The sequence below is a fragment of the Chroicocephalus ridibundus genome, chromosome 4, assembly GCF_963924245.1.
Source record: "Chroicocephalus ridibundus chromosome 4, bChrRid1.1, whole genome shotgun sequence".
NCBI classification, from domain to species: domain Eukaryota; kingdom Metazoa; phylum Chordata; class Aves; order Charadriiformes; family Laridae; genus Chroicocephalus; species Chroicocephalus ridibundus.
The window spans coordinates 46,760,439-46,786,994 of NC_086287.1; the positions used below are offsets into that span (position 1 = coordinate 46,760,439).

The following is a 26,556-nucleotide window of genomic DNA, read 5'->3' on the forward strand; positions in this document are numbered from 1 at the left end:
AGGAAGCTGCTAAACGGTACTGCAACGGAAAAGTGATACCTGAAGACTACGATAAAATTGTGCAGGCAGTCAAAAATAACCCCGAGTAGCCACCATCTACTTATAGAATCAAACAGACGTAACCTAAAATTTGCAAGATAATTTTGTATGAAGTCTGAATAAACCTTCACAGCAACGAATCAGTGGCTGACAAGGGTGGATGAAAGAAGACATATCTTGTGCATCCACTTTAGGAAAAATGAAGAATTAAAGTTATTTAGCATATGAAAAAAGGAAACTGTTTGACTACAGATAGCTTAGTTTACCTGGTTCCCTACCAAGAGGATAGGTAGATACTCAGTTAACATGCAGAATTCAATCGTTTTCTTGAAGTGTAGTTTAATATGAACAGCACGGAATAAACTTGCACTATTTTGTTTTATTATTACTGTAGTCTACTTCAGATTTCAATGTAAACTCCAAAATACTGTATTCTCAGGCTTTTAATACCAGACACCTTCAGCAAATCATGTATCTAAAGTTATGTATAAAGTAGTCATATTGTTATTTTTTTCACCTGTTCCTTGTTCAGGGACAACATGATATACCCTATTATATTAGCATGATTTATTGTTTATTGTCTTATATGGTCAGGTACCAACAGCAGCCCTGAAGAACAGGTGTATTTACCAGAATAAACTGAACAACCACCTTAACAGTTATGAATTCCATTTCTTTAAATGTATTGCTTTCCCTTGTCCTAACAAAAAATAACCCCAACTTCAATGAAAAATTCTGTAGTAGCTGAACAACTGATTAACCAAAGCTACTTATACAAAGGACTTCGTATTTCAGAAAATAGCAGAATACTCACAGAGAGCTCCGATTCAAATATTTCTTTGGTCTCAGGACCCTTCTTGCCTTTAGCCCCAGCACCTCCCATACCTGTGGCCGCAGCTGGTTTGCCTTTCTTGGGTGGGCCCCCAGGCTAGAAAGGAAATGGACAAGTTATCCAAGATCAAACAGGTCTCTAGTTCATCAGATAGCAAAAGAACTGCTGTTTTTTTCCACACTTCTACATTTTAATGTCAACAAATACATATCTCTCTAGTACTGTAACAGCTGCAGGGAAAGAAACAGTTTTCTGCTAGAGCTTATTTAATTTATGTGTTGCTTTCAGCCTACCAGGTTTTATAAAACACGTACAGTAACACAGACACACAAGACAATGAAAGACAAAGAGGGAAACAACATATGTATTTATGAAGGTTCAGGAAAAACAAATTAATCTATATGTTCTCCTATGGATACTGACTAGATATTAAACTTGTGACTGGTGTCTCTCTTCCAGGCTACCAGAGTATAAATAGATTTTAAAAAGTATGATCTATTCACTTCCAGGTTTCCCACCTGAAGAAATAAGAAGGGTATTACAAAGACCATCTATAGTGCTACTTAGGTCAATTTTTAAAATCCAAATAATCATTTTAAAGTAATACAGGCTAATGGTTCAAATTATTTATGGTAACAAACGAAAAAAGCACTGAAGAAAATACTAAACACTTAATTAGTAACCTTGCTAGTTATAAGAAGAGTTGTTGACCAGCCAAATATTACCATATCACCACGGAGCATGTTAACGTTAGAACACATGAGGCTCTTCTGAATGCTTCCAGTGGTCTATCCCTATTTCAATATCAAAATCCAGTATTAAGATGTAAGTGATGAGACAGTTTGTATCATTAAAAACTGAGATTTCAACAAGTACGTTCTCGGAAAGTCCCAGATTCTTTTTGTTGTTGGGCTCACCTACTCCTACAAAAGGACAGTGATTCCTCGGTGGAAGGAGACATTCAACAGGCCAGTAAGTAACTATTTGATGCTATCACAGACAACTGTGATTGTCAGACAATCTCTTGGCAGTCTCTTACCTTTGCAGTGGGTGCTTTTTTCAGTGATCCTGGTTTGGTTGCTGCATCTTTTGTTTCTTTATCTCCACTAGTCCCTGAAAGAGCAGGGGTCTTCCCACTAACAGGCTTGCCTTCTTTTTTCTCAGCAGCTCCTCCTGTCTTTTTACCATAAACCAGTTCTACCTTCTCAGCACACTCTTTAATCTGACAAGCAGTTAAAGAAAAAAAAAAGAAAAACGAGGGAAAAAAAGAAAAGTGCTGTTAAAGCTGTTTAGCTACCACAATTGGACGTCCCTTCAACAGCAGTAGCTCAAACTTGACTACTCTAGAAAAAACTTAAAGAGTTTAAGTTGTTTACTTCACTAAATCTTGTTATCCTGTGTTCTTTACAGTAGTAATGTTAGCCAGTCAATAGCATCAGCCATCGCTGTATTGCTAGAATAATTTTCCTAGCTCAAAACTAAGTGCATTTATACACATAGAAAGCATTGGCATGCCCCTGATACTTATAGATGCTCTAAAGACCAATTCTTAGCACCTAAAATTATAAAATCATTCAGACCACAAACCTGTCATCTTATGCAAAAGCATGAAAACTTTGTTTTTGGAAAGTAAGTCTTTAATACCAAATCCTGTCTAGTAATATAGAATTAGACTATGTGGTTGTGACCTAAAAGCCTAAACTTTGTTTCAAACAGAGAAAATGTTCAAAAGCAAACAAAACCCCACCAACAACCAACCAAAAAGACCCCAGACCAAACCTCACAACCCACCTCATAGATAATAAAGCTTTGAAGCCACACAGACACTTTGCATAAGAATGAAAAGATGCAATGTTAACATACTAATGCATTTTAGGTAGTGGAAGTCAAAGAAAAGATGCTTGATAATATAGCAAGAAATAAAGAGATTTCCAGATTTCCTGTAACATCAGTAATTTTTAAGTAAAAAATAAATTTTCAAAAAATCTGTGGTGGAAGTCATTAGCTAAAGCATCCTCTTTTGTCTTCTCTAGCCTAAAATGTATCTTAAATGGATAAATAGAGACTGGGGGGGGGTTGTTTGTTTGTTGGGGTTTTTTGGTTTTTTTTTTTTTTAAACACTTATGATAACAAACTCACCCGGTCAAGCTTTAGTTTGTCTACATCTGCTAGAAAAGGATTCACAGCTTTCTCTCCAGCCACTTTCAAGGCAGTGCCTAATGCTTCAAATCCAGCATCTCTTACTTCAGGAGCAGAATCATTAATATGCTGCAGAGAAAGACAACTCATATCATATGACTTGCAGCTCACATCTAAACAGATACTTAACTCCATCTTCTGTATAAATCCCCTCCCCTTTTTAAAAAATTACATTTACTGCAGAATAATTTTTAACACTCCACTACAAAAAAAAAAAAGGTTGGTTTTCACTTCTGTTTTCCTATGTATTGATCAAGCCTACTGTTGTTCAGATATAGCCAGTTTCTCATCTTTGGATCTCTCCCACTACAAGAAGAGGGTAAACATTCATAGAATTGCCTAGGTTGGAAGGGACCTTTCAGGTCATCTAGTCCAACCACCAACCCAACGCTGACAAAAACCATCACTAAACTGTATCTCTAGGCACTATGTCTACCCATCTTTTAAGTAGTGACAGGGATGGAGACTCAACCACTTCCCTGGGCAGCCTGTTCCAATGCTTAATAACCCTCTCAAATTTTTTCCTAATATCCAGTCTAAACCTCCCCTGGCACAACTTGAAGCCATTTCCTCTTGTCCTATCACCTGTTACTTGGCAGAAGAGACCGACCCCCGCCTCTCTACAACCTCCTTTCAGGTAGTTGTAGAGAGCAATAAGGTGTCCCCTCAGCCTCCTTTTCTGCAGGCTAAACAAACCCACCTCCCTCAGCCACTCCTCATAAGACTCCAGATGCCTCATCAGCCTTGTTGCCCTTCTCTGGACACACTCCAGCACATCAACGTCCTTCTTGTAGTGAGGGGCCCAAAACACAGTACTCAAGGTGGGGCCTCACCAGTGCCAAGTACAGGGGGACAAGCACTTCCCTAGTCCTACTCACCATACTGTGGTGTGCTTTAAAATGGTCATGCTTTAATAGATACTGCAACACCATGAAAGTTCACAAGGAGTCTGAAGCTCTGAACCCTGTTCAAGTCTCAGTTTTTGAAACCAGCGATATTTCACATAACAAGGAAAGGGCTATTTTGCCATGAGAAGAAAGTATACATCATTATCATTTATACTGATAAATACTCTAGCGTAACTGCAGTCTATAAATCAATGATGGTTCTTTTATTCATGGTAAGTGAACAGCTTTCCAACAAAAGTTTGCTAGAGTTTGCAAGAAGTGACACAGTGCCCTGAAGTTTGAGTTAAAAATAAATCACTGTCTTAATCTATTATAAATTTGGCGAGTCTTCAGTTTCAGATACACTAAGAAAAAGGAGACTAAACTGTTCCCGTGACTGACAGTCATCTCCAAGTTTGACGTGAGTCAAAAGTAACTCTAATGGCTACACAGCACACAAAAACTTTCTAGTCCTTGCACTGGCAGAAGGGTCTTTCTCCCAAATGAATCCGACACTTCACAACAACAGTGATCGAGTCAATGACAGGAAAGTACCAATGCCTCTTTCTTTACCTTGAGAAGTGCAGCACAGAAAGGTTTTAACAGGCTTTTTGGCAGAGTAGAAGGTGTGCAGTGACGGAAGCTTCTTGCAATGAAAAGGGAAGTTTGTTGCTTAATTGTTGGGTTTTTGTTGTCCATCACTGCCAACACATCTTCACTTATGTTCTGCAATGTGGTCTACAGTGTTGGATAAAGAAGTCATTAGTTTCAGTAAAGCAAGAGAAAGGCAAATCAAAATTAGAGACCAATTAGAAAGACAATGGGAAAATTGTCACTCTTACTTACTGTAAGAAAGATTGCATCAATGGCCTCCTGCAGTGCCTGCACTACCTGAGGCTTTTTCTCTTTAAATTTCTCCAAGATTGTTGGAACAACCTATGGAAAAGCAAAAAAGAAACAAAGAAGTCAATCCACTCTTCACTAATGTAACTGGAAAGCCTGACAGTCTGCTCCTTGGTATTTTGCAGAGAAGCAAATAATGCAAACATCACTGACGCCCCCTCCAGGGGTACACAACAGCAGTATGAACTGTTTATTCTAGCTGATCTCCAATATTAAATTCATTCCAGTCAACCTATTGCAAAAATATAGATTTTTATTTTTTTTTTTTAACAATTTCACAGGAAAGCTAAATAAGAAGCAGATATACAAGTTCACATAATTACCTATGAGTACTCTGGCTCTACTGGTTTGTAACACAGAGCAACCGAATGGAAATAAACAATTTCACAGAACAGAGTACTGTAAGAATCCAAGAAGGTACATAACCTGTCCCCTCTTTCCCAGCTTCCTAACAGTACTCAGCATGGCCCATCAAGAAGCCCTCATTTGACCCACAGCTGACAAGACCATGGTTCCAAAGCAACCTGAATCCTTCCTGGAGAATATTTTTCAGGTCTATCACCTTGAAAAAGCACACCTGACACTAAACCATGCCATACTGGCATTTTTTTCACAGCAATTTATACCCAGCCTAGCTGCTCTGTCAGTTAGTGATGAAAAATAAAATAAATAATTTTTTTTAAAAAACAAAGAAAAAATAAAACCAGCAGATATTCTTATGTGCAAGTAATATGAGCAGCTCCATTTAAACATCGTCTCTGTAACAGTAAGAACTTCTGTCAGTGAGACTGAAACATGCAGAGCTTTTAATTGTGGAAAGCAGGCTATTTTCAGTATTTTCATAAATGTAATGTGGTTCATAGTTTAGGAGTCTAGTGCCTTACAGAAGTTATAAGCTCTTACATAATACAAAATGGATTTTCCACAGATAATGCTTTCTACTCAGAAGGTGACTATGATATCTCAACCCCTTGCAACATGCAGTGACCTAGGCTCAGCTGGTATCCTTTGCTGGGCTGCAACTTGTAAATTCCCTGTTCTTGTAAAATTCCCTGTTCACAAAGACTTTAGCACTAAAAAACCCCCTTCGATTAATACAGAATAGCACCATGAAGACCCTCACATGTGCTACTGCAGGTGCTAGACACCCCTAAGCCCAACAGAGAACAAAGTCACAGGAAGAAGATATTTAAAAACATTAAGTCTCTGTTTTAGAAAATGCTGACAGCTAGAATGAGTATTTTTAAGGAGCCGTTTCCTTCATGAGAAAGGGAGGGAGGAAGAAAAAAATCAGTCCAGGGCCCCAAAGGCAGCCAACAAGAGGTGAAGTTGGGCCACACGCACTCAATTACAGTGAGTAGTATGGTTCTACGCTTGACTTCATCACTCTTGTTTTAACAGAGCCTGCAGACTGTAACATTACAGTCCTATATTTAACTAATAGAGCTTATAATAATCCCACAATTCTAGCAATAGTCTGTTTTATAACACTTTAAAGCCCACTCTCAGGAGAAATCTACATCTTCCTTACTAGTAAATAAATTCATCAAGCAAAATCAAGTGAACTGGTAAAATGAGCACTGAGATTATGCAATTCATAGCTACCATTACAGTACTGAGAAAAGTCATCTTCTCAACGCCATTTGCTTGGCAACCGTGGAGCTATACCCTTATTTCAGAAGCTCAGCTTTTTCAATACTAACTCTGTAGCTATGAGGGTTAACCTTTAAAACACAAATCGAGTGTAAACAGATGTAAGAATGCTTCTTACAACTACGGACAGCTTTCAGAATGAAAGAGACTTTCTATAAACTGTTGTTCAGAGTTTGAGAGATTTGAATGTTTCTGAAGCAGCGAGATTCAGTCACTTTCCAATTCATCACAAAACGTAACACTACCAGTAGGCAGACACATCAGCTACCTCTTATCACAAGAAAAAAAAATGATTGAGCAGGTTAAAGAACACAACAACAGAGACTTGAGAAACAAGGGAGATAACTGCAACTAAGTAACAGCTCCTTTTCTTCCCAGGGATTGGTGAAGCTTCCTCATATACCCCAACATTAGCTGTTGGGAAGAGAAGGGTAGCAAAGGAGAACAGCACTGAACTACATCACCAGAACGTTTTGGTACCAAAAATCTCAGTAGTTTGGGTATTTACAGCAGTCAAAAAAAAACCCCCACAAGACCCAAACAAAAAGCCCACCACCAACCACCCCCTCACATTCAAAAAGACCCACCCAACCTAAAACATACATCATGGAGCTGCTAAGTAGAATTCAGGTTCAGAAGCTACTTTTTCCACTGTGGCCTACAAATGCATTTCTGTGGGTGCATCTCGAGGATGAGGTAATGTAAATAACATTCATTTCATGGCAGAGTAATTCAGAGTTGTCTTAGTACAGAAAATTTGCAATAGTAAGCTTCATGTTGCTGAACGTGAACAAACAAGAGATCTTGGCAGATATTTCACTGCTTGCTCCATTAAGGGGTAGGTAAGCATTCATAATTGTACAAAGAATACCTTTGATAAATACCAAGGTTTGACAGAGGCGGGGGAGGGGGGGAAGTAGTAAAGTATTTCCTGGTGTCCAGCATCAATGAAAAAAGAAAAAAGTACATACTCTTACTTACATGCCCTGCATACTGTCCAAATTTCTTTCGGAGGCCAGCAGCTAGTCCAGCAAGGCATTTGGCAGCCAAAGCAACTAACATAACATTTGTGTCCTTTCCAACAACCTGAAGAGAAAAAGCAAAACAAAACAAAGAAGTTAAAGACTCTGAAAAATCCAAGTTTCAGAGACTTCGAAGAATTTCTTAGAATAGTCAGTGTGCCATTGATTGGGTTATTTCCACCATTGTTCCGGCTAATAATTTTCTACTCGGGAGTATTCTTTCAACTGTAATTTTTAAAGTATCATACAAATAAGTTACAAAAAATATTAAACCATATGTGGACTCTGGGTTTTATTTACCTTTTTGAGAACTTTCACCAAGTCTGCATAGTCTCCTGATTCTAATTTGGGATTTTTCACCAGCAGTTCAACAGCTTCTAGGGCTTCTTTCCTTTCTTGCCACTTTTTTGCTTCCTGCAGAGCAAATTTACATTCATTGATAAACGCAAACACTTTTAGAGAAGCATACTTGCCACAAACCATAGATTTTAAAATTTAATTTTTATCCTGAGAAAGCCAAAGTCGCCCTACGGTTCAACACCAATAACTGCAATGAAATATGAAATACAGTCCTTTCCCAGCACATATCTCAGCTCCTTAAAATTACAGCTTTCTTGCTGGTAAATCAAATTTTGAGACTTATTTATGATAGTCTATATTTTACTTACACTAGTCTGCTATTACCCATGTAGCATTAAAGCATACATTGCTGAATGCCAGTAAGTCTTAAGACGCATTTAGCTCCACATGTCATAGAATTAACTGGTAGTATTTAAGTTTATGCTTACTATTTTCTCATAGAAGTCTTTGGGAAGCTTGGAAAGAATTTCTACAGCTTCAAGCAACTCATATGCATCTACTTGTGGTACCGCCTCTTCCTCATCATCATCTCCTGCAATCGCAAGAAAGAAAAATATAAGCAGAGTGACAAATGAAATTTTGACTACAGCGCACCTAAGGCCCATTGCTTAAGAAGTACTATCAGCAGTTGTGATTTTGGTATTCCAAAGGACAGATACTCTTTCATATAAAGTTTTTGCCCCAGCCACGTTTTCTTGTGTACTGCATCGCATGTGTTTTGCACCAGTTTGAATAAAAGCACTTTTACAGTTTCATGCATTCTTTCACAAAAAATATACCTGTGATACACTTCCCAATGTAACTCAGAGATTAAATAATTTACCTCCATCTGCATCTCCTCCAACTGCCTGCTGCTGCTCAAATTTTGCTTTCAGCTCCTGTTGGGAACGCAGGAACCTGGTCTGCTTCGGAGCAGCTGATGACACTTTGACCCACTCTTCTTCCAGTTCTTTTAGCTGTCAAAAGGGAAAAGAATCGTTGTATCAGAGACATTTTGAACATACCCCAAGACAAGCAATGCTTCATGGAAACCAATGGAGTTTTCCCATTTCAAAGCCAAGATAGCACTACCCTTCAAGTTCTTTCTTCTGCCACCAAAGTAATGGCTTCCCCTTCACATGCACTGTTCAGAAACTTTTGACCAAGTATATCCACAGAACCACATATCATGAACAAAAACAGCAGTGCAAAGCATTTACATAAGAACAATCAGAATGGTGTGTCTCCTCTGTAGAAGCTTTAAAATAAAAATGGCTGAGCATGAAGGAAAAATCTTTTTGTTACGGCCATGCTATTATTACACACTAAAATTAAGATGAAACAAACATGTTCAGCTACATTTGATGAGACAGTTTGTTGGGTTTTTTTTGTTTTTTGGTTTTTTTTTAGTTAGTTTGGTTTGGTTTTTTTTAATTATTTTTTAAAACATGCCTTTTCACAGCAAGCTCCTGTTTTCCACCTGAACACTATTAACTCAAGTGGGTAGGGGGGAGGGTTGCATAAATAATTTATAGATTTTTAAAATAACAGAGTGATCCATCTCCAATAGCATAGTTCTCTATTATAAAGTAACACCACTTCCTGAAGTGGAACAGTCACATCCTGAGCACCACCAGAACAAATCTGAAGGGCTGCAGAGGGAAAAAAAAAAAAAATCAGGAAAAAAGAAACCGAGAAGGAAAATGGTTAACTTGAAGACTTACAGTGAAAGGGTCTTTTATAAGGGTAACCATTTGCCCTTGCGTTAGGTCTTCAAGAAATACCATTCTACTTCTCAAATTCTCTCCTCAGTTTCAATATGATGCTTCCCCCCTCAACTTCACATATATTCAGAGCAACAAAGCATTTTCACAATTTCTTAACAAATAACAAAGAGGGACTAAAGTTCTAGGTAAAGTTGCAAAATAAAACTAACAAATAACGTTGCTGTTACAAAAAAATTCCAGCTATGATTTTAAGAATGCCCAACACCACAGGATCAGGGAGGGCGAGCAGAGAAGTGTTTTCTCAAATGTTTGGATACAGAACCACTTTCTGCCTACCTGAACAGAATTTATGTTCTGCAATGGAGGTCTCAGAGCATCCCTTATCCAACGGTATATCTCCACAGCAAGGAGTTTGGCTTCATCTCGAACAGCCTTTTCCCGCGACTCAAAAAGTTTTGGCAATACTTTAATGATTGGCTTCAGTGAGATTATTTTTGAACCAAATTCACTGAAAGTTAAAAACATGGAATAGTATCAGTGTCCAGGTAGGAACCAAAGAGTGATCCACAAATAATTATTACTTTTTTTTTTTTAAATCTATGGAACGCTTCCAGTGTACATTTAGAGATTGTGTCATTTACTCAAATCATTATTATAGTTATTATTTTGTGAAGCTACTAAGCTACTGTAAAATTTAAAGAATATTTGCCCTATCATAATTACCCTCCACGCCCAGCTTGGAATTACAAAATCAGGCCTCTGAAAGTACTTCAAAGCACTTAATCCAATCTGCTGCTTAAATCTGTTCCCTTGCCGGGGGGTGGGAAAGAAAAAAGAAAAAGAAAAAGGCGTCCCTAGACCAAAATTTGTATGACCTACTTTTTTTTTTAAAATCAGAATAGAATCTCCTTTGTCTATCCTTGGAGGCAAACGGCAGTAAAAGCATTAGTCATTTTCGCTGTTGTTGGATCAGATAATTATAGTGAGCCTGGGTCATCTTCAGAAAAAATACACGTGTTGAAATATGTGCTGCTGAAAGGACACATAAAACAAGTTTCCCCAGACAATCGCCCTTCCCTGTCAGCAGATTCTACATCTTGTTAATACACTGAACTTCCTTTTTCAATCACTGATGAATGAGAAGACAAGAACTTTTTTTTCCATACAAAGAGTAAAGTTAACTGCTACAGTTCTTAAAACATCATATCTAAATCACCTCAGAAGCCATGGGTTGGGTTTTTTTTGATTCAGAAGCATTTCTTTTCCGTGAGAATTCTGAATTAACTTTTCCAATCACACTACTACTTCTGCTTCCCTCCAATCACGTATCACATGAAAAAGCTAGTAAAGATGGCTGCTCAGAAACCAAAACGTACATGTCTCATCTCACTTTCCAAAGATTCTATGCTAAACGTTTTATTGCCAAGCCCACTTTGAGAAATACTAAGTATTGACCTGCAAAAGGGGCTCCAGTCTTAGAAACAGCACAACTTAAATGCAGAATACGAATAAACAAATTCCACAAGAATTTTATTTGTCTACCATGACTCAAATAAAGAGCATATTAGGAAAAGTGCCTATGCAAATTCTCATATTCTCCAATTCATATAATATTACCCAATTCATACACCACCACAGGAAAGAACCTTAGCACAAGGTAAAAAGCACCAGAAGCTAAACTAGTTATGCACTCAGGTTACCCACCTAGGTACAATGCAAATTTTGTTATCAATGCAGAAACCCTGTCAAAAATAGGTAGCAACACAGCTCAGAAGCAGAAGATGAAAGCTAAGTCAATAGGGTTCCATGAATTAATTTGATCTTGCCATTTCAAAGATAATAAAATACTGCATATGAAAAAAATTGGCAGATCTGGCACATTTTTATAGACATAGTTAGCTGAAAGATACTGAGGAAGGTTATGTAGGTTTCTAATTACACTTTATTGTTAAAAGGACATTTGATTAGATAAGGCAATTTAAAATAGCTAAAATACATTCTAAATGTAGGACAGTAGTGTCACGCAGTAGCAGCACAGGTAATGTGCTAAACCCAATGCTTTATTTTGACTTCTATTACAGAAGCCTGAAACAATTAGGTTAACAAGGATTATCTACATATATGCTTCAGCAAGTTCTCTAAAAAATACCTAAGACAATCTCCATCTATATTATACAATTGTCACATGATCTCAGGAAAAAAGTATCCTGCCCATTAATACTGAAGTTATCTGTTTCCTTTTTTAAAAAAAAAAATAAATTTAAGATACAGTGAATTATATATATACGAAGTATAAGAATTTGATAAAACCCCATTATTTTTCACCCAACTCACGAAGACAGCAAACATACTTGAAGTGGAAGAAAAAAAATAAATCTAAGCTTGAAACCACCTACCCCATCTTAATTAAAGTGGATTTGATTTTTAGGGACCATTATCAGCTTTTCTTTTTAATAAAGAAATTATCATACGGACAATGGAAGCTTACTGTGCACTGAGGTTTCTTTCTTTTTCCTTTCTTCCAAAAACACACACAGTGTGCCCAATTAAAGATGCTCACATCAGTGAGGAAAACAGTGGATTTTTTTTTTTTTTTAAAAAAAAGGTTTTTTTAATAAAGACTACATTTTAGTTTTTCTATCAGTGAGTTTACTTCTGCTATTCAGAAGAGAAGCTCCACAGACTGGAACAAGACAACCTAAGCCAGCTCTTCTTTCAGAGGTCCATTGTGAAAATGGAAGTCTGGTAAACAGTTGCCATGAATGAAAGTGATCCAGATGAGGCTCATACAACAAAGACTTGCCTCACATCTAACAAATCCCATGATGCTCTCAACTGTTGTTGTCAAAAAATATCAGTTCAGTTAAGATACCTCCTATTCAACAATAACAAGGGCCTGCTAAAAAGACTCAAGCAACAAATTAGACACTATATACTGCTGGGGTGAGGGGGCAGCAGGGAACAAACCACAAACTAAAAACTAAAAGCTTACCTTAGTGCTTTCCTCAGTGTTTCTATACATGCTACTATGATTTTCGGGTTTTTGTTGTCCAGACCCTTTAGTAATTCTTCTTGTACTGCCTCACCTTTTTCAATTTCTATATACATTAGACATATATCTAGACCCAGCTCTTTTGCTCTGGCTTTTGGCTGATTGAACACTTTATTTACAACTCCAGATGCTACTTCTCCTGTTGTCCTGAAAGAAGAGAGAATGTTATTTTTGGAACATTAAGTGAAGCAGGTCTTCCACACCATTATCAAAAAAGCACACACAACACACACAAAACATGGATTAAAACTCAGCAAGTCCTCATACAACAGGGACTAAAATTTAAGTTAACTCTGAAGGTAATTTTTTTTGTAAGAGGCAATTGCAACCTCTAGTTTAATCAAAACAACTCCTGCAGATTGAATGCTAGTTACTTGTTCCTAACGCTGAACTATACCAGACAGTGACTAGTAGACATTTTCTCAAAAGTGCATTCATTAACATACATTAGTTAAGGTCCACAAATAAATGCCATTTCCTGGAATTCCATACGTTAGTTAGCTAACATATGGCAATGGTACATAATCACAGCACACTATCTATTTCAAAGCTTCCAATCAACCAAATCAAGGGGTTTGGAAGGTTGTTAAGTTTTTAAACAAAGCCTTGAGTTTGTTTATTTGTGGTGTGTGTTTTTTTTTTTTTTTTTTTTAAATAAGATTTATTCATTTAATCAGGTCACAAAGTCAGTGCACCAAAGCACAGACTTGGCCAATTAGTTGTTTTTATTTCACCCTTGGGAGTACAGGCTATTTCATGGGCTAGACTACAGCGAAATACTAACAAACATGTAAAGAAACTGGCAGATATGAAGATTCATATTGGTTAAGTTGGATGCAACACCGCACAAACATAACAACATTTTATTTCATGAATGAATTACACTAATATGTCCTAAAAAGGCTCCCTGTATGTACAGACTGTTTCAGTCAAACAAGAACAGGGATTCCAGTTCACAGCACCTACACCACCAAATTACTGATTCCCTTTCTCTACCATTTCAGGAATCTTTACTACTGCCTTTAAAAGTTTCTTTGAACATTGTAAGCAATTTCTGACAAGTTAATATGCACATGGAGGCCATCTATAAGGGAAGTCTACCATTCAGCAAATTCTCTGAATCAGAAAGCAAGCTCTGCTCTCAACAGCAAAGACCAGAACTGTGAGGGGCCACATTAAACTGTCATAGAAGCCTACTAATAGCAAAAAAGGATACTTACTTCCCAGCTACATGAGCATTTTCAACGTAAGCAAGCGCCGCTTCCAGACCTTTCAACTGAGCCACTGCATTGGAGTCTGTCACAAATTTTTTTATCAATCCAAGATACTTGGACCATTCAGGGCTCTTTTCATCATCTATCTTCTGGAAGAGCTTAAGGGCTTCTTCATAACCATTTAATCTAGCTTTCCACAGCTGAAAGCAGAAATCAGACATTTAAATATTGTGCTAATACAATCTTAAATCACCAATTTCGAAAAATTCTTCAATCACAGTTGAAATTGTGCAGAGTAAACTGGCACGTGCAAGATTTCTCTTCAATGACTATATGAATAACATGCAGCAGGACAAAATACTTATTCTTCTCCTGCCAAGAATGATCTGGCTAGAGAGATGCCAGCCTTTCCCACTGCTCTTCATAAGCTCTAACAATCACTGATGAGTAGGTGGGAGGCCAACAATAGTTTCAGCTACAGATGAGTAATTTCTTCACATGAATGAGGGCACTGATCTTTCAGTGCACAAGCTTACGCCATACAGATTATCATACTACTAAATTCTGCTCAATAAATGTTATTCAGCCTTTAAGTTGGATAGAACTGATGCTGTTTCAGACCTGTTATCCGCATGCTGTGCAGCTGTCAAGATTACTTAACTACGGTGTACCTAGATAGGGGAGTACCACAGAATCACTGCAGCAGAGATACACAGCAAGCCAAACCCAAAGACAAGATCTCCTACCTTGTGTTCACATTTCTGGTCAATGGGCAGTTTCATCCACTCACTGTCGTCCCCCATTGTAACTCAGGTTCTCTCTATAATTACAGTTACTCCTGTGGAGATAGAGACAAGTTAGAACATAGGAAAATATATGTAAGGGGCTACACACAACATACTTCTACTTAAAAAAAACAACAAAACAAAGACAGTTCTGTAGCAAATCTACTGCTAATGTGCAACCCACTCTCACATGCTTGTAAATATATTTAGATAGACATTGCTAAGACCAGACCACTATTCTGTTTGCCCTGGAAGGCTACCAGAAGCCATTAAAGATTAGAGAGGAGTGCAATTTGTAATATTTCAAACACTAGAAGTCTCAGTCTGTGAAAGCTTCAGTAAGCAGACAAGGCATGCAAAATATAACCTCATCTAAGCTTGAGGAAGAATGTACTATGATTAAGGCGCTGAGACGAAATGAGTACACATCAACACTAGAAAACTGACTTTTACTGACACATGCTTTTGGCAACAGGTGCCATGAATCAGTGTCAAAAAATAATCCAGTGCTCGTGTAAGGACAGCCATTTTACCAGCTTTACAAACAACGCAACTGAAATGAACAGTACTGCAAGAAGAACAGAACCCATTTTTGCAAGCTGGCCACTTTATGCCCTAATTCTAATGTAGCTTGCATCAGCAACTGGCATCAAGAGATCAATTTCTTACCACATGTAGGGCTCAAATCCTTACTCGTTCAAGTTCCTAAGTGTTTTCCTCCTTTCCCCCCACCCTTTCCTTTTTATTAAAATACAGATACTGAGCATTAGGGTATGAGAGATAAGACCTTAGGCTCAGTGGCCACCTCAGACACATTGTACAACTAACCTAACTGCTCAGAGAATAACAAGAGAATAATGCCTCATGCGGGGAGATCAGCAAAATTAAAATAGCAGCAGCGAGAGAGCTCCCACCATTATTTGTACAAACAAACAAAATCAAACCTGAGGAGGAGTAACACATTCCAGCATACCAGTTCAAATGCATAGACAAAGATGACCAAAACTCTAAAAACTGGCCAGCATATACAACAACTTATCACTAGAGGCATATAAATACACCATACTAGCAGAATACTCCTAACACAAGCTCAGCCTATGCCAGCAAAACTGCATACTTTAACCTACAAAGCATTTCACCTAATGTACAGAGGTTCTCTGCAGAAAATCAACCCCTAGAATCAGGAGCGTAATTTCACTGGTGTAAGTTAATATAAGCAAGTTCTCCACAGCCTTCTGTCAGCCACACGATGCTAACATACAGCTAACTTGGACAGCAAAATTAGGTTAGCAACAGGCTACAGTAAAACCAATCTTTTTTTCTGCCTTATTCGATTAGCTAGAAGATACTTGAGAAAAGAACAACCCATACCCCAAATAATTTAAAAAAACAAAACAAACCCATACCAGCTACCAACAACACACCCACACTGAACTACCTTAAACTTACCTTAAATATTTATAAGTTCCTATGGATGTTAATACTTGTCTCCCTACAATTGCATAAACCTACTGATTTACCCAATGGCAAGATAGTGAAAGTCAATGTCAGGACAGAAGTTGGCTACACATATAAACAAACCTATTCAAGTGTTATTATGGTTTGTCTTTCTCATTTCACTAACAGTGATGTGGGAACTTTTCCGCGACACCAGCACAGTTGCACAGTGGTACTGAGAAGTTTGCTTTTTCAGAAAATTAAAAAAAAAAAATTAAATGAAAAAAAATCATTAAGAGGGCCAAAGATGAGGACTTAATTAACCCCTAGAACTATAAACCATTGAGAATGAAGGGATCACTCTGCTCATTATGTAAGAAACGAAGTACACAGAAGCAAGGCTACCTAAAGCCCATTCTAGCAAACCATTAATTCTGGTACACTATCTTTTAAAATGTGCAACTTATTAAAAAAAAAAAAGCTCTGGGTTAAATACTGGTCACACCATCCCTCCATGTCTGGAATTGACAAAAAATGGTACTCTGACTTAAAAGTTACAATAAAAATAAAACTCAAGTTTTGAAATGCCATACCAAAACCATACAATCATAAGAGGTCAACAGGGCAAGCGAGTTACTACATCTTTTTGCATCAAAGTCCTACCAGCTTTTTGCAATGCAGGCCACTTTCACCTGTTTAAACTCTTCTGAAACTCCACTGCTTTCTTTTTCTCTGCCCAAACCCCTCATTTGTTGTCTTATCCCTTCCTTCAGTCTACTGAGAGTTTAACATCAGCACCATCAGGAAAGACACAGCTTTGCCAGTATAAGCTGTGTTTGCTTTATGAATACCTTCATCTTAACGTACCAGTACAGAAATAACGGAGTACTTCCCAGCGTGGACGTGGAAGACAAATAGATCTAGTAGTCTCCTCTCAAACTCACACATGCCTTTGCCAAGAATAAGCAGAATGAACTTAAGAGGAAGTTACGTAAGTCACTTCCAAATCTCGCTCGGAAACTTGGGAGATAATTCAAGCCATTACCTGTATATATTATTTTGTTGAGAAAAACGTAAGGAACCAATGAAAGGACAATAGTTATTCACAAAGAAAACAGAAAAATAAGTAAAGCACTAATGCACCTGCCAGCAGCAGAAACACCAGAATAAAGGTGTTTGACACCTGTACCAAGATAGACCCCCGTCTACATTCTGGTCATTTAGAAAACTCAGCAGCATGAGCTTCCTAATTCAACAATAAAAATAAACATTTATTTCTCTGCAGAAATCTATTCTGCCAAGGAAAATTTTATTGTAGGACAGTGACTACCTTACTACAGTCCTAAAATCAGTTCAAACCCTAAAGTCAGGAGCAACTCTATTAAAAAAATGTTGTCCATTGCAAGGCTGATACTGATTTACAAATGCTTTTACGCTTACACATATCCAGCAGTTCATTGCTACAAAGCATGACCTCTTGCTTGCACACCCTAGTGTAAGTTACAGAATCTAGAAGAAAAGGATCTAAAATTTCCCTTCCCAACATCACAATGTCCTCAACCTGTGGTGGGGGGAATAGGGAACACAATGATGGGACAGACACAGTGAAGGGAGACGGACGACCATGAAACTGTGTATTTTCTCACCTATTTTTTCAGTGTGGTCAAGTCACTTCCTCTACTATTTTTAGTTGTAACATCTACAATCCTTACTTCAATTAAAAAATGGGTTAAGTTGCCTTCTGTGCCGAATCCGGTATCTAAAAATAGCGATAACATTATACTTTCTCCCTGCCCCCCCAATAACTTTTCCTTTTAGGACAAACAGTTTATCAGAAAGTATTCCATGGTCACAGAGGGAGTGCTCCTTCTTAAACATCCCTTCTTTCTAGCTTCATCACTGCTCACGCCTGTCCTAATGCCAAGATCTTGTACTGTCTATGTCTTGCATTTACCAGAATAAAACTGTTGTTTCTCCCTTCAATTAAGTCACTGGGTTCTGTATGTTCATAGAATATCCCACATTTGACAAAAAGGTGGGGTTTTTTTAAAGCTTCTCTGTCTGCAAAGACATGCAAACCTCCAGCCATTACTTTTCAACATCCAAATAGCAAGTAGCCTCATTATACGATAATGCAGCTAAATTATGTTATAACTAGTGAATTTGCAGCAATGAAGTGTTTGACCTACATAGCTTTCTTGTTACCACAACTCAGAACAAACAGATTTAAATCTTTCAGTAACAATATTCACTTTAGTAGAAAACAGAAAACAAGACCCCTGAAGTGACTGAACCACCAAAAATAAGTTTTGTGAGAAAGGTTTGTTATTAACATGGTCAATACAACATTTACAAAAGCAAGTCAGCTGAGGAATCTGCAATGGAGATGAATAACAAATCCTCCCTGACAGCTCTTGGCAGGACAAGTTCTTATATTATGGGGCAGTGAGAAAATGAAGACCATCCAGGAAAGAGAAGGATGTCTTTCAAAGGGAGACCACGAAAAAGCAGCAAGTGCAGAAAATATTTACAAGGCAGCAGAAATGCAAGAATTTCAAATGTAAAAGTGACAATTCCCCACTGAATATAAGTAAGTTTAGGAAGCAAATTTATCAGCACATTAAGAGATTATGGAAAAGTGTCCATACATGAACATTTGAATTAACTACGCACTGCTCTGAACAGCTCCTACTCAGCTTCTAAATAAATGCTTTCTCTGATACAATTTTGAGGGATGAATAGCATCAACCTTACAGCTTCACGGGGTACCACTAAAGAAAATCCTTTCATTGTAAACATCCTAAAACGTGTTTTATTATCACCTAACACTATATTTTATCATGGTTTCAGCTTCCAGACCATTTTTACAGAAAATGTGCAATGGCAAACTAGGAAGCAATTTTATGCTAAACAAAACCAGATGTTTATTGATACTGAGTGTCTACTTCTCCTTACTCACTTCCATCTATTGAATATCACCGTTACACAAGAACGGCATCAAGCATTTTGATATTTTGAAAGCTTCTCAGAAACGTTACTCAAAAGAGTAAGTTCCAAGAAAGCAAGACAGGCCTTTTTAAAAGAAAAAAAAAAAAATGTTTGAAATGTTCTCATACAGTAGGGCATATACTTGGAGAGCATATAGCTGTATATCACATTTCAGATGAAACTATACTTCTCACAACTGACAGAGAACTAATCAGTTCTTTCTCAGTACAGCCTACAGTTTTCCTAGCAGAAAAATTTGTATTTGTTTAATGGCAGTTTTGGGTCATATTTGCTCTTTGGCTCTGAAATAATGAAGTTTCACTTTCTTAGAAATTTAGGCTAGCATGTTTTAGGTATTTGCCAGCTAAACCCTCCCATCAGATACAATATAAGGTAGCTCAGAAAAAAGGTTGAAAAATTCAAGTAATCATAACATAGTTCATTTTTTCTTTTAAACAACACCTAGACACACTAAGTATTTTGAAAAGCACACAAATCTAAGAACTACAGCCTAATTGGTCAGTAAAATAATGCAATGACTTTAGTAAATTCCACATAATCAAAAGGAAATTTGAAGTCCAACTACCAATCCTAAACTGCAGATACCTGCAAAAGCAGCAGTCAGAAGAACTTTCAGTCAGACTGTAAACATGCTTTCCAGCTTCAGTCCACATCTTTTGATGACACACAAAAGAACAAGAGGTTAAAAAAAAAACCCCACAGAAGATTATTTGCTGCTTAAGCAATAAAAATTTCCTAAGGTTTTAAAGGTTGGCATTTTCAATTAAAAGATTAATTAGAAGTTGCGAGATACACAGACTCTTGATGAAAGGAAAGCAGGACTTCAGAATAATGAAAAAGAAAAGAAATAGGAAAAAGGCATGCTAAAAAAGAATTGCTTTGGAGGTTGTGGAGTAGATGGCAGCTGAGAGAAGCTACTGCCTCAGCAGCAATGAAATGGCATTCAAGAATAAACAGCATTAAATTCTCTCTTGCCTGCTCTAACTCATATGTCCTAACTCAGCTCAGTGACATCTTAATAGCACAAATGGCAAGTTACTGGTAAGGGAGATAGATACTTAATTTCTCTGGAAAAATATGTTTTAATACATGGTCTCCAAAAGTAACTAAGGCCATTCTTTTTCATGCACCTAAAAGCGAGAGACAACGCAAAATAAACCGACCTTCTGCTACAGCTAAGAGCAAAAGCAATTTCTTACTGCATGGGTAAGCCTGGAGTGAAGCCAGTCTTATAGACTAGAGGGGGCAAGAGGGAAAAGGGCAACCCACGAGCAAGTTTGTGTGTGCTGACATAATTCTAAGGGTCGCCAGATGGAGTAAAAGATGTCAGTAAGGCCGTGCTTATTAGCTGCAAACTCCTCCATCCTTCAAGGTGTTTACAAAGCGCAGGCATGGAAAAGCTCATGTAACGTTCTTTAAAAGGATGGCCTGAACTGCTGATGGAGGAAAGCACCCGTGGAGACATCACACCCCAGGACCTACCGCTAGCCCCCTCCTTCTCCACGGGAAGCCCCCTCCTACACGGCAGCACGGCCCTCCCTCCCCATCCCCCGACCTAGCAGTGCCCCCGCCATGCCCAGCACCTTCCAGAAGAGCACCCCTCCACTTCGCCACGCTCCGCCACTGGCTCCCCGCCCGCAGCCCCAGATGTCCCCGTTCCCCTCCTCCCCCGGCCGCCGAGGGCCCCATCAGCCCCGCACGCCGCAGCCCGGGGAGGTTTCCCGTTCCGCGGCGGCACCGTGTATCTGGCAGCAGGCCGCGGCCGGGGCAGCGGCGGGCCGGCAGCGGCGGAGCAGGCCGCCCGCCCGGCATTGTCTCTACCCGCCGCCCCCGCCCGAGGGCCGGGCCGGACCGGGCTGGGCCAGGCCGCACCAGCGCCGCCGCGGCTCCGCCGGGCCTCGCCGGACACTCACCCTGACAGCTCCGGGCCGGCTCCGCGGCGACAGCGGGCGGGGAGCCGCCAGGCCGGGCCGAGCCAAGCCCCTCCCCGCCGACGGGCGGGGCTCGGGGCGCCACGGCCGCACCTGGGCGGGAGCCGGCCCGCGCCGGGGCCAGACAAAGGCGGGCAGGGCAGGGCAGAGCCGGGCGGCCGGCCCCGCCGCGCTCCCCCCGCGGCAGCCCCGGCCGCGCCGCACACCCCTGCCCTCCCCCGCCGAGGAGCCCGCCCGCCTTCCCTCCCCCGCGGGGCCGGGCACACGCATCCCCCCGCGCCGCCGGTGCGCGGGCGGCAGCGGGCGCTCCCCGGCCCCTGCTCTGCGGCTAGGCAGGGGCCACCGGGACGCGGTGGCCGGTCACCAGCTTGGCCCGCCAGGCCTGCAGTTCTCCTGAGTCATGTCCCTGAACACCCCTAGCCGGCAGAACAATTATTCTTGTAACGGAGGTAGCTGCGCTCATATTCCAGCATGGAGCAGACATTATCACAGGCCACCATCATCCAGCAATCCCTAATTGAAGAAGGGAGCAGTTCTGAAACGCAACAGAAGGAATGAGGCCTTCTGTGAAGGACGAGAAACACGGTACCTTCTGAAGGAGGAATGAATGATTAGCCTGGCACCATATCATCATCACATTTCATGTTCTGCTGCAAGATGTGTAATGACAGTGCTCCGGCGGAGCTGATTCATCAGCAATCTCTCTAGCCCATCACCTGACATTTTGAGATGCCTTTTCTAAAGCGACAATAGCAATTCAGGAAGCTGGCATGGTGGAAACTGGGTGTCAACGGCTTCCTCCTGAGAAGAGCATCAAGCCCTGCAAGGCTGTGTTTCTTCAGACATCTTTTTGAATAGCTGAAGACAGACACCTCTTCTAGGCGCTGCAGCACCAGCCATGCTCCCCGCTGAATAATCGTTCAAGTTACTTCTACCATCTCAACCTCCCCCCTGCAACAGGGAGGCACAAACGTGCACAACGGCTTCAGCTTTTCAGTGTCTGACATTCGCAGGCCCGGAGCTGTCATAGAGACAACCCCAAACAACGCGCAACTGCGCAGGCCAAGAGACTCTTTCTTCACACAAGCCACAGCAACGCTGCCCAGTGCAAGGCAATGTTTAATTTAAACACAAGGGTACAAGGCTTTTCCCATGTCACACTTTAAAACTCCACCCCTATAAGATGAGCCACCGGAACAGCCTACAACAAAGCATCAGCAACACCGTATCCGTCTTAAAACTGTGTTGTCTTGAAACCAACCATTCTGTTACAGGTGCAAACAGCTTTAATGCCATCCTACTCTGGCAGAGACTTCACACACAATTTTACATTAAATAGTTTACAAACAAATTAGCAATGCAAGTTTATACATTTCTTTCAAAAAACAGAAAAGGACATCTACTGGTGCCAAGGAACAGAGGATAGGAAAGGGAAAAAAAAAAAAAAGGGAACCAGATGATCACTGACCATGATATTGAAAACCCTAATTAGAAGGTTTACAATATTTACATCTCTCGAGGGTCCTTCAAGTCATACGTCCTACACAACAAAATCTTCCAAATTAGATACTTAAGCTTGAGAGACAGTTATCTCTATTCCACAAAACATTCAGAGCAGTTTCTAATTGTATGTACTGTTCAAGATGTTCATAAGTGATCTATAACAAGGGGCGAACAGAGGTGTTACAGTTTGTGGATGACACAATTAATCAGGGTAGCAAGAAAAAAAGAAAAAAGGATCAACTGAAAGAGCTTACAACAAGCCAAGTGAATCTCAGCTGTAAATTTATCACCTAACACACAGTGATGCACAAGAGAGGAACAACTTTTAACATTAGACTGGAAGTTGGGTTCTCTGGGCTGACTATTGAATGGGAACAAGGCCTTACCGGTTTAACAGACATCAGCACGAGAACATCAGCGGCACCGTGGCAGACCAGGTTTGCAGAAGCAGAGGCCCAGGTTACATAAGTGGCCCCCATCAGGGCCAGGACACGAGCCAGCATGGAAGGGGAGTCCCACCACATACAAGCCACATGTGCTCCAGAGTGAAGAATCACGTTCCATTACCATGCACTCACATTTTTATATTAGAACATCAAACGAGAAGTCTCATATCAGTACAAATTTAAAGCAGCCTGACTGCTCTAATTCCCATGCTTCTGAAATCCAAGCTTCATTTATTTTTGCGCAGGTGTCACATAAGTATTTTCTTCCACAGCGGACCCCCTAGTTAATGTTCCCAACGATGCATTCTTGAGAATTAACTTCAATACATCTACAAAGATTTATTTAGCATCAGTTTGTTGTACTTTAAGGCCATTCTTTTGTTGATTCTGCTTTGATATATCACTCTCTCAATGTTGCTTAAAAAGTTTAACCCTATTGCAACTCTTGGGGGAGGGGGGAAAGAAGATGCATCTCTAAGTTTTAAGTGTAGGGGAAGCTACCAAAACAGCAAAGTTTAAAGAAAGGTCAAGCCTGAAGCAAGAAATTCAGACCAAATTCTAATTTCTGCACAATCAACTGATATTGGACACCAAAGAATCAAAACTCTAAGGGCAGCCTGCATCCAATTATTCTTCTTTTTTGACTTGACCCTATTGCAAAGTTTTAATAATAGGTTTCTACGAGTAACCTTTTAGAATACTTCGATATTTAAGATTCTCAGCATTTGGAAATATGCATCTTTACAGTTTCAAACCAACAGATACGTTCATTAAATAGCAATGCTTTCTCAATACATAAGCAATAAATAAGGAAGATCTCCCACAGCTGGTAGCCTAACACCCTGACAACTACTCATCCCTTTCTCATCTGCAGACGGCTACTTTTAACAGCGCTGCAGTTTAGCGGTAGTACTAGAAGATGTAACACTGAACACAAAGTAATAAATCAGCAAAAAAAGGAAAAATGTAGCATAATTAGATAGCTGATATACACCACACACAAATTAATTTGAAAATTGTAGCGAATGAGTTCATTCATTCATTTTTATATTCGTATAATATTCATTTTTATAGTCATATTCATTCATATTTAGAACAGAGCCCAGGTCGGCTTCAGCTGCACCGAAGTTTCATTCCTCAGCTTCATTCCTAAACAACACTTTGGGTATCTCACTGACAGAGGTCCAAATTCGCGAGGAAAACCCCTACACACCAACCTGAAAGCTACTATCTTAAGAAGAATCACAAGACACTGACTCACAAAGAGAATCAAATAAAATAGTGAGGGGCGGGACAACGAGACTCACATTCCTGTCCAGACCCTTTTCACATACACTAGAGAAGATTCAACAAGGAAGCACCTCCTGGTGAGGGACCCTGGAGATCCAAGACTAACACCTGCGCCCAACAACAGGGCTGTAGATGGGAGATGAGCTCACACCTTTTGCTTTAAGATTATAATCACCTAAGGGAATATTTTGCTCCGGTCACTTTTGAGAGGAAACGAATCCTACACGCAGCGCCCCCCGAAACGCACACTGGGGGGACAGAAGATGCCAGGTCCGTATTTCCGATGAGAGCCGTTCGGAAAGGGCTGAGCCCGGCCCCGGGCCCACCCTGCCGGCCGCCTCCCAGGCAAGGCCCCAGCAGCTCGCAACCGCGCCTGGGCCCACAGTGATGACACGAAAGAGGCGACCGCGGCGCAGCAGCCCGAGCCACGGCTCCCCGCGGCGCCGACACCCCCCGCTCCGCGGGCGGCCTAGGCAAACGGCGCCCCTTAAGCCTCCACAGCGCGCCGTGGTACAGGCCGCAGCCTCCCACCGTTAGCGGTCGTAGCCCCCACACCCCCCTCAGCCCCGGCAGCAGCTCCAGGCGAAGCCCATGGGCCTGGGCCGTTCCCGCGGAGGGATGTCAGCGCCGCTCAGGACCGTGCCGCCGCCCAGTCCCCAGGTGAGGTGGGGGAGGCTGAGGCCCAGCGGCGGGGGAAGGCCTACTCCACCCTCCCGCGGGCCCGGGGAGCCGCGGAGAAAGGGGCCGGGAGCCCACCATAGAAGGGACAGGGACAGTGACAGCGACTCTCACCTGGGCCCCAGCGGGTCGGGCGCGGCGAGTGTCCGGCCGCTCCTCGGCGGTGTTTGAAATCACTAAAACCGCCCGCACCTCCCAGTGTCCTCAGCGCCCGTTGGCCGGCAGCGGCCCCGCCCACGCCCGCAGCCGCTCGCGTTATTGGTTCGTTTGAATCCGGCAGCGACAACGCGTACTCCGCGCACTCTGGAGGCGGCCGCCGGGGCCCACTGGCCCGCGGGGAGAGCGCACCGCGGCGGGGACGGCCTCTGGCGGCGCCGTTGTCCCGGGCCCTGCGGCCTGCGCACTCTGCTCGGCAGCCACCGAGGCGTGCCGGGGAAGGAGGCCGCTGCGCCCGCCCGCCCCTGCGGGGAGACTGGGGCCGCCGCGGCCCCGCTGAGGGTGTGGGGCGGCCGCGGGTCCGCAGTGCCCGGCCCCGGTGGCGTCCTGGGGCAGCTGAACCCGTCCCCTTCCGCAAGCAAAGCAGCTCCGAGCTGTCTGCGTTCAGCTGTCGGGAATGGCCGGTTATAGCGTAATGGGCTCGCTCTCCTTTAATATTTTTAATATGATTAGTGAGTTCAACAAAAAGTAACTGTGTTTTCCCTCCTTTGTTTCTTCACCTCCGCTGAAGCAAGCGAAGGAAAAATTCTTAGGGGTAACCAGCAGACAAGGGACAGGGGAGGGCCACCAGCACAACTGCATCTTACAATGCCACCACGCTGCATAAGCATCATCGATTTGTAAAGAGTGAGGTGTTTATATTTGTGTGTGACCTCAGTGAAATCACTTCTGTGCTGTGCTTCAACTGTAAAATGAGGAGGAATAAAGCTAAAATGTTTTAAATGCTTTTGGTACTTCTTTCATCAGAATGGGCTACGAGATTAACACTAGTAGTGCAGTGTCAGTTAATAGTGAATGTTTCATTCATTATTTGCACCATTTAATCTCTTCGTTATAGAAAAAATGCAACAGAATTTTGAATAAAACCCCTTACAGATAGAAAATTAGCTCTCCTTGAGAGCTTTATTTTCCACTGGGCAGAGGCTTGAGACAACTACAGTCCTAATACTTTCCAAAAAGAGGAACATCCTCTTCTGCAGTTGTCCTGTTGAAATGGTAACAAAAAGGAAAAAAAGCAAGGGCGGGGGAGTGAGCGGTATTATATGTGCGCAGGAATTTGCAAAAGTGCATGAGTGTGGATATTTGGCCCTCAATTCAAGGCCACAGTGGCAGAAGTGTGTATTACTATCAGATTATCCCAGATCCATTCCTACCTTCTCGCTCCTCTCAAATTAAGCAAAGTTGAGGTTCTGTGCAAACAAGTCTGGGAGCTCCTCTTTCAAAGGAGTGTCCAAATAACATGCATGATTCACAACCAAAAGCCAGGCAGAGTGGTTAAGAAAAGCTAAATTTATATTAAATTATCATCAACCCCTAAAATACTGAACACAGTGGTTAAATAACTCCAGAAAGTCCAATGTCTCCAGTGAGTAACGTTAAAACCATTACACAGG

At 41.1% G+C, this 26,556-nt stretch overlaps 1 protein-coding gene across 4 annotated transcripts in view; it reads right to left on the bottom strand.

The window, feature by feature from the left end:
• Nucleotides 1–25,200, bottom strand: part of CKAP5 (cytoskeleton associated protein 5) — a 52,857-nt gene extending 27,657 nt beyond the window's left edge. For 2 of the 4 annotated variants that reach the window (XM_063331942.1, XM_063331939.1), the window contains exons 1-14: nt 25,061–25,199; nt 14,614–14,705; nt 13,874–14,067; nt 12,594–12,800; nt 9,938–10,109; nt 8,719–8,851; nt 8,324–8,427; nt 7,836–7,949; nt 7,495–7,599; nt 4,804–4,893; nt 4,531–4,695; nt 3,011–3,139; nt 1,911–2,093; nt 854–967 (exon numbers count right to left, since the gene is read on the bottom strand). In XM_063331942.1, the coding sequence (XP_063188012.1) occupies nt 854–967; nt 1,911–2,093; nt 3,011–3,139; nt 4,531–4,695; nt 4,804–4,893; nt 7,495–7,599; nt 7,836–7,949; nt 8,324–8,427; nt 8,719–8,851; nt 9,938–10,109; nt 12,594–12,800; nt 13,874–14,067; nt 14,614–14,670 (1,767 nt within the window). In that variant the 5' untranslated portion in view covers nt 14,671–14,705; nt 25,061–25,199. Of the gene's footprint in view, nt 1–853; nt 968–1,910; nt 2,094–3,010; nt 3,140–4,530; nt 4,696–4,803; nt 4,894–7,494; nt 7,600–7,835; nt 7,950–8,323; nt 8,428–8,718; nt 8,852–9,937; nt 10,110–12,593; nt 12,801–13,873; nt 14,068–14,613; nt 14,706–21,011; nt 21,242–25,060 lie in introns of those variants that run through there. The other 2 variants (XM_063331941.1, XM_063331940.1) reach the window with 2 other exon arrangements.
• Nucleotides 25,201–26,556: the final 1,356 nt, after the last annotated feature.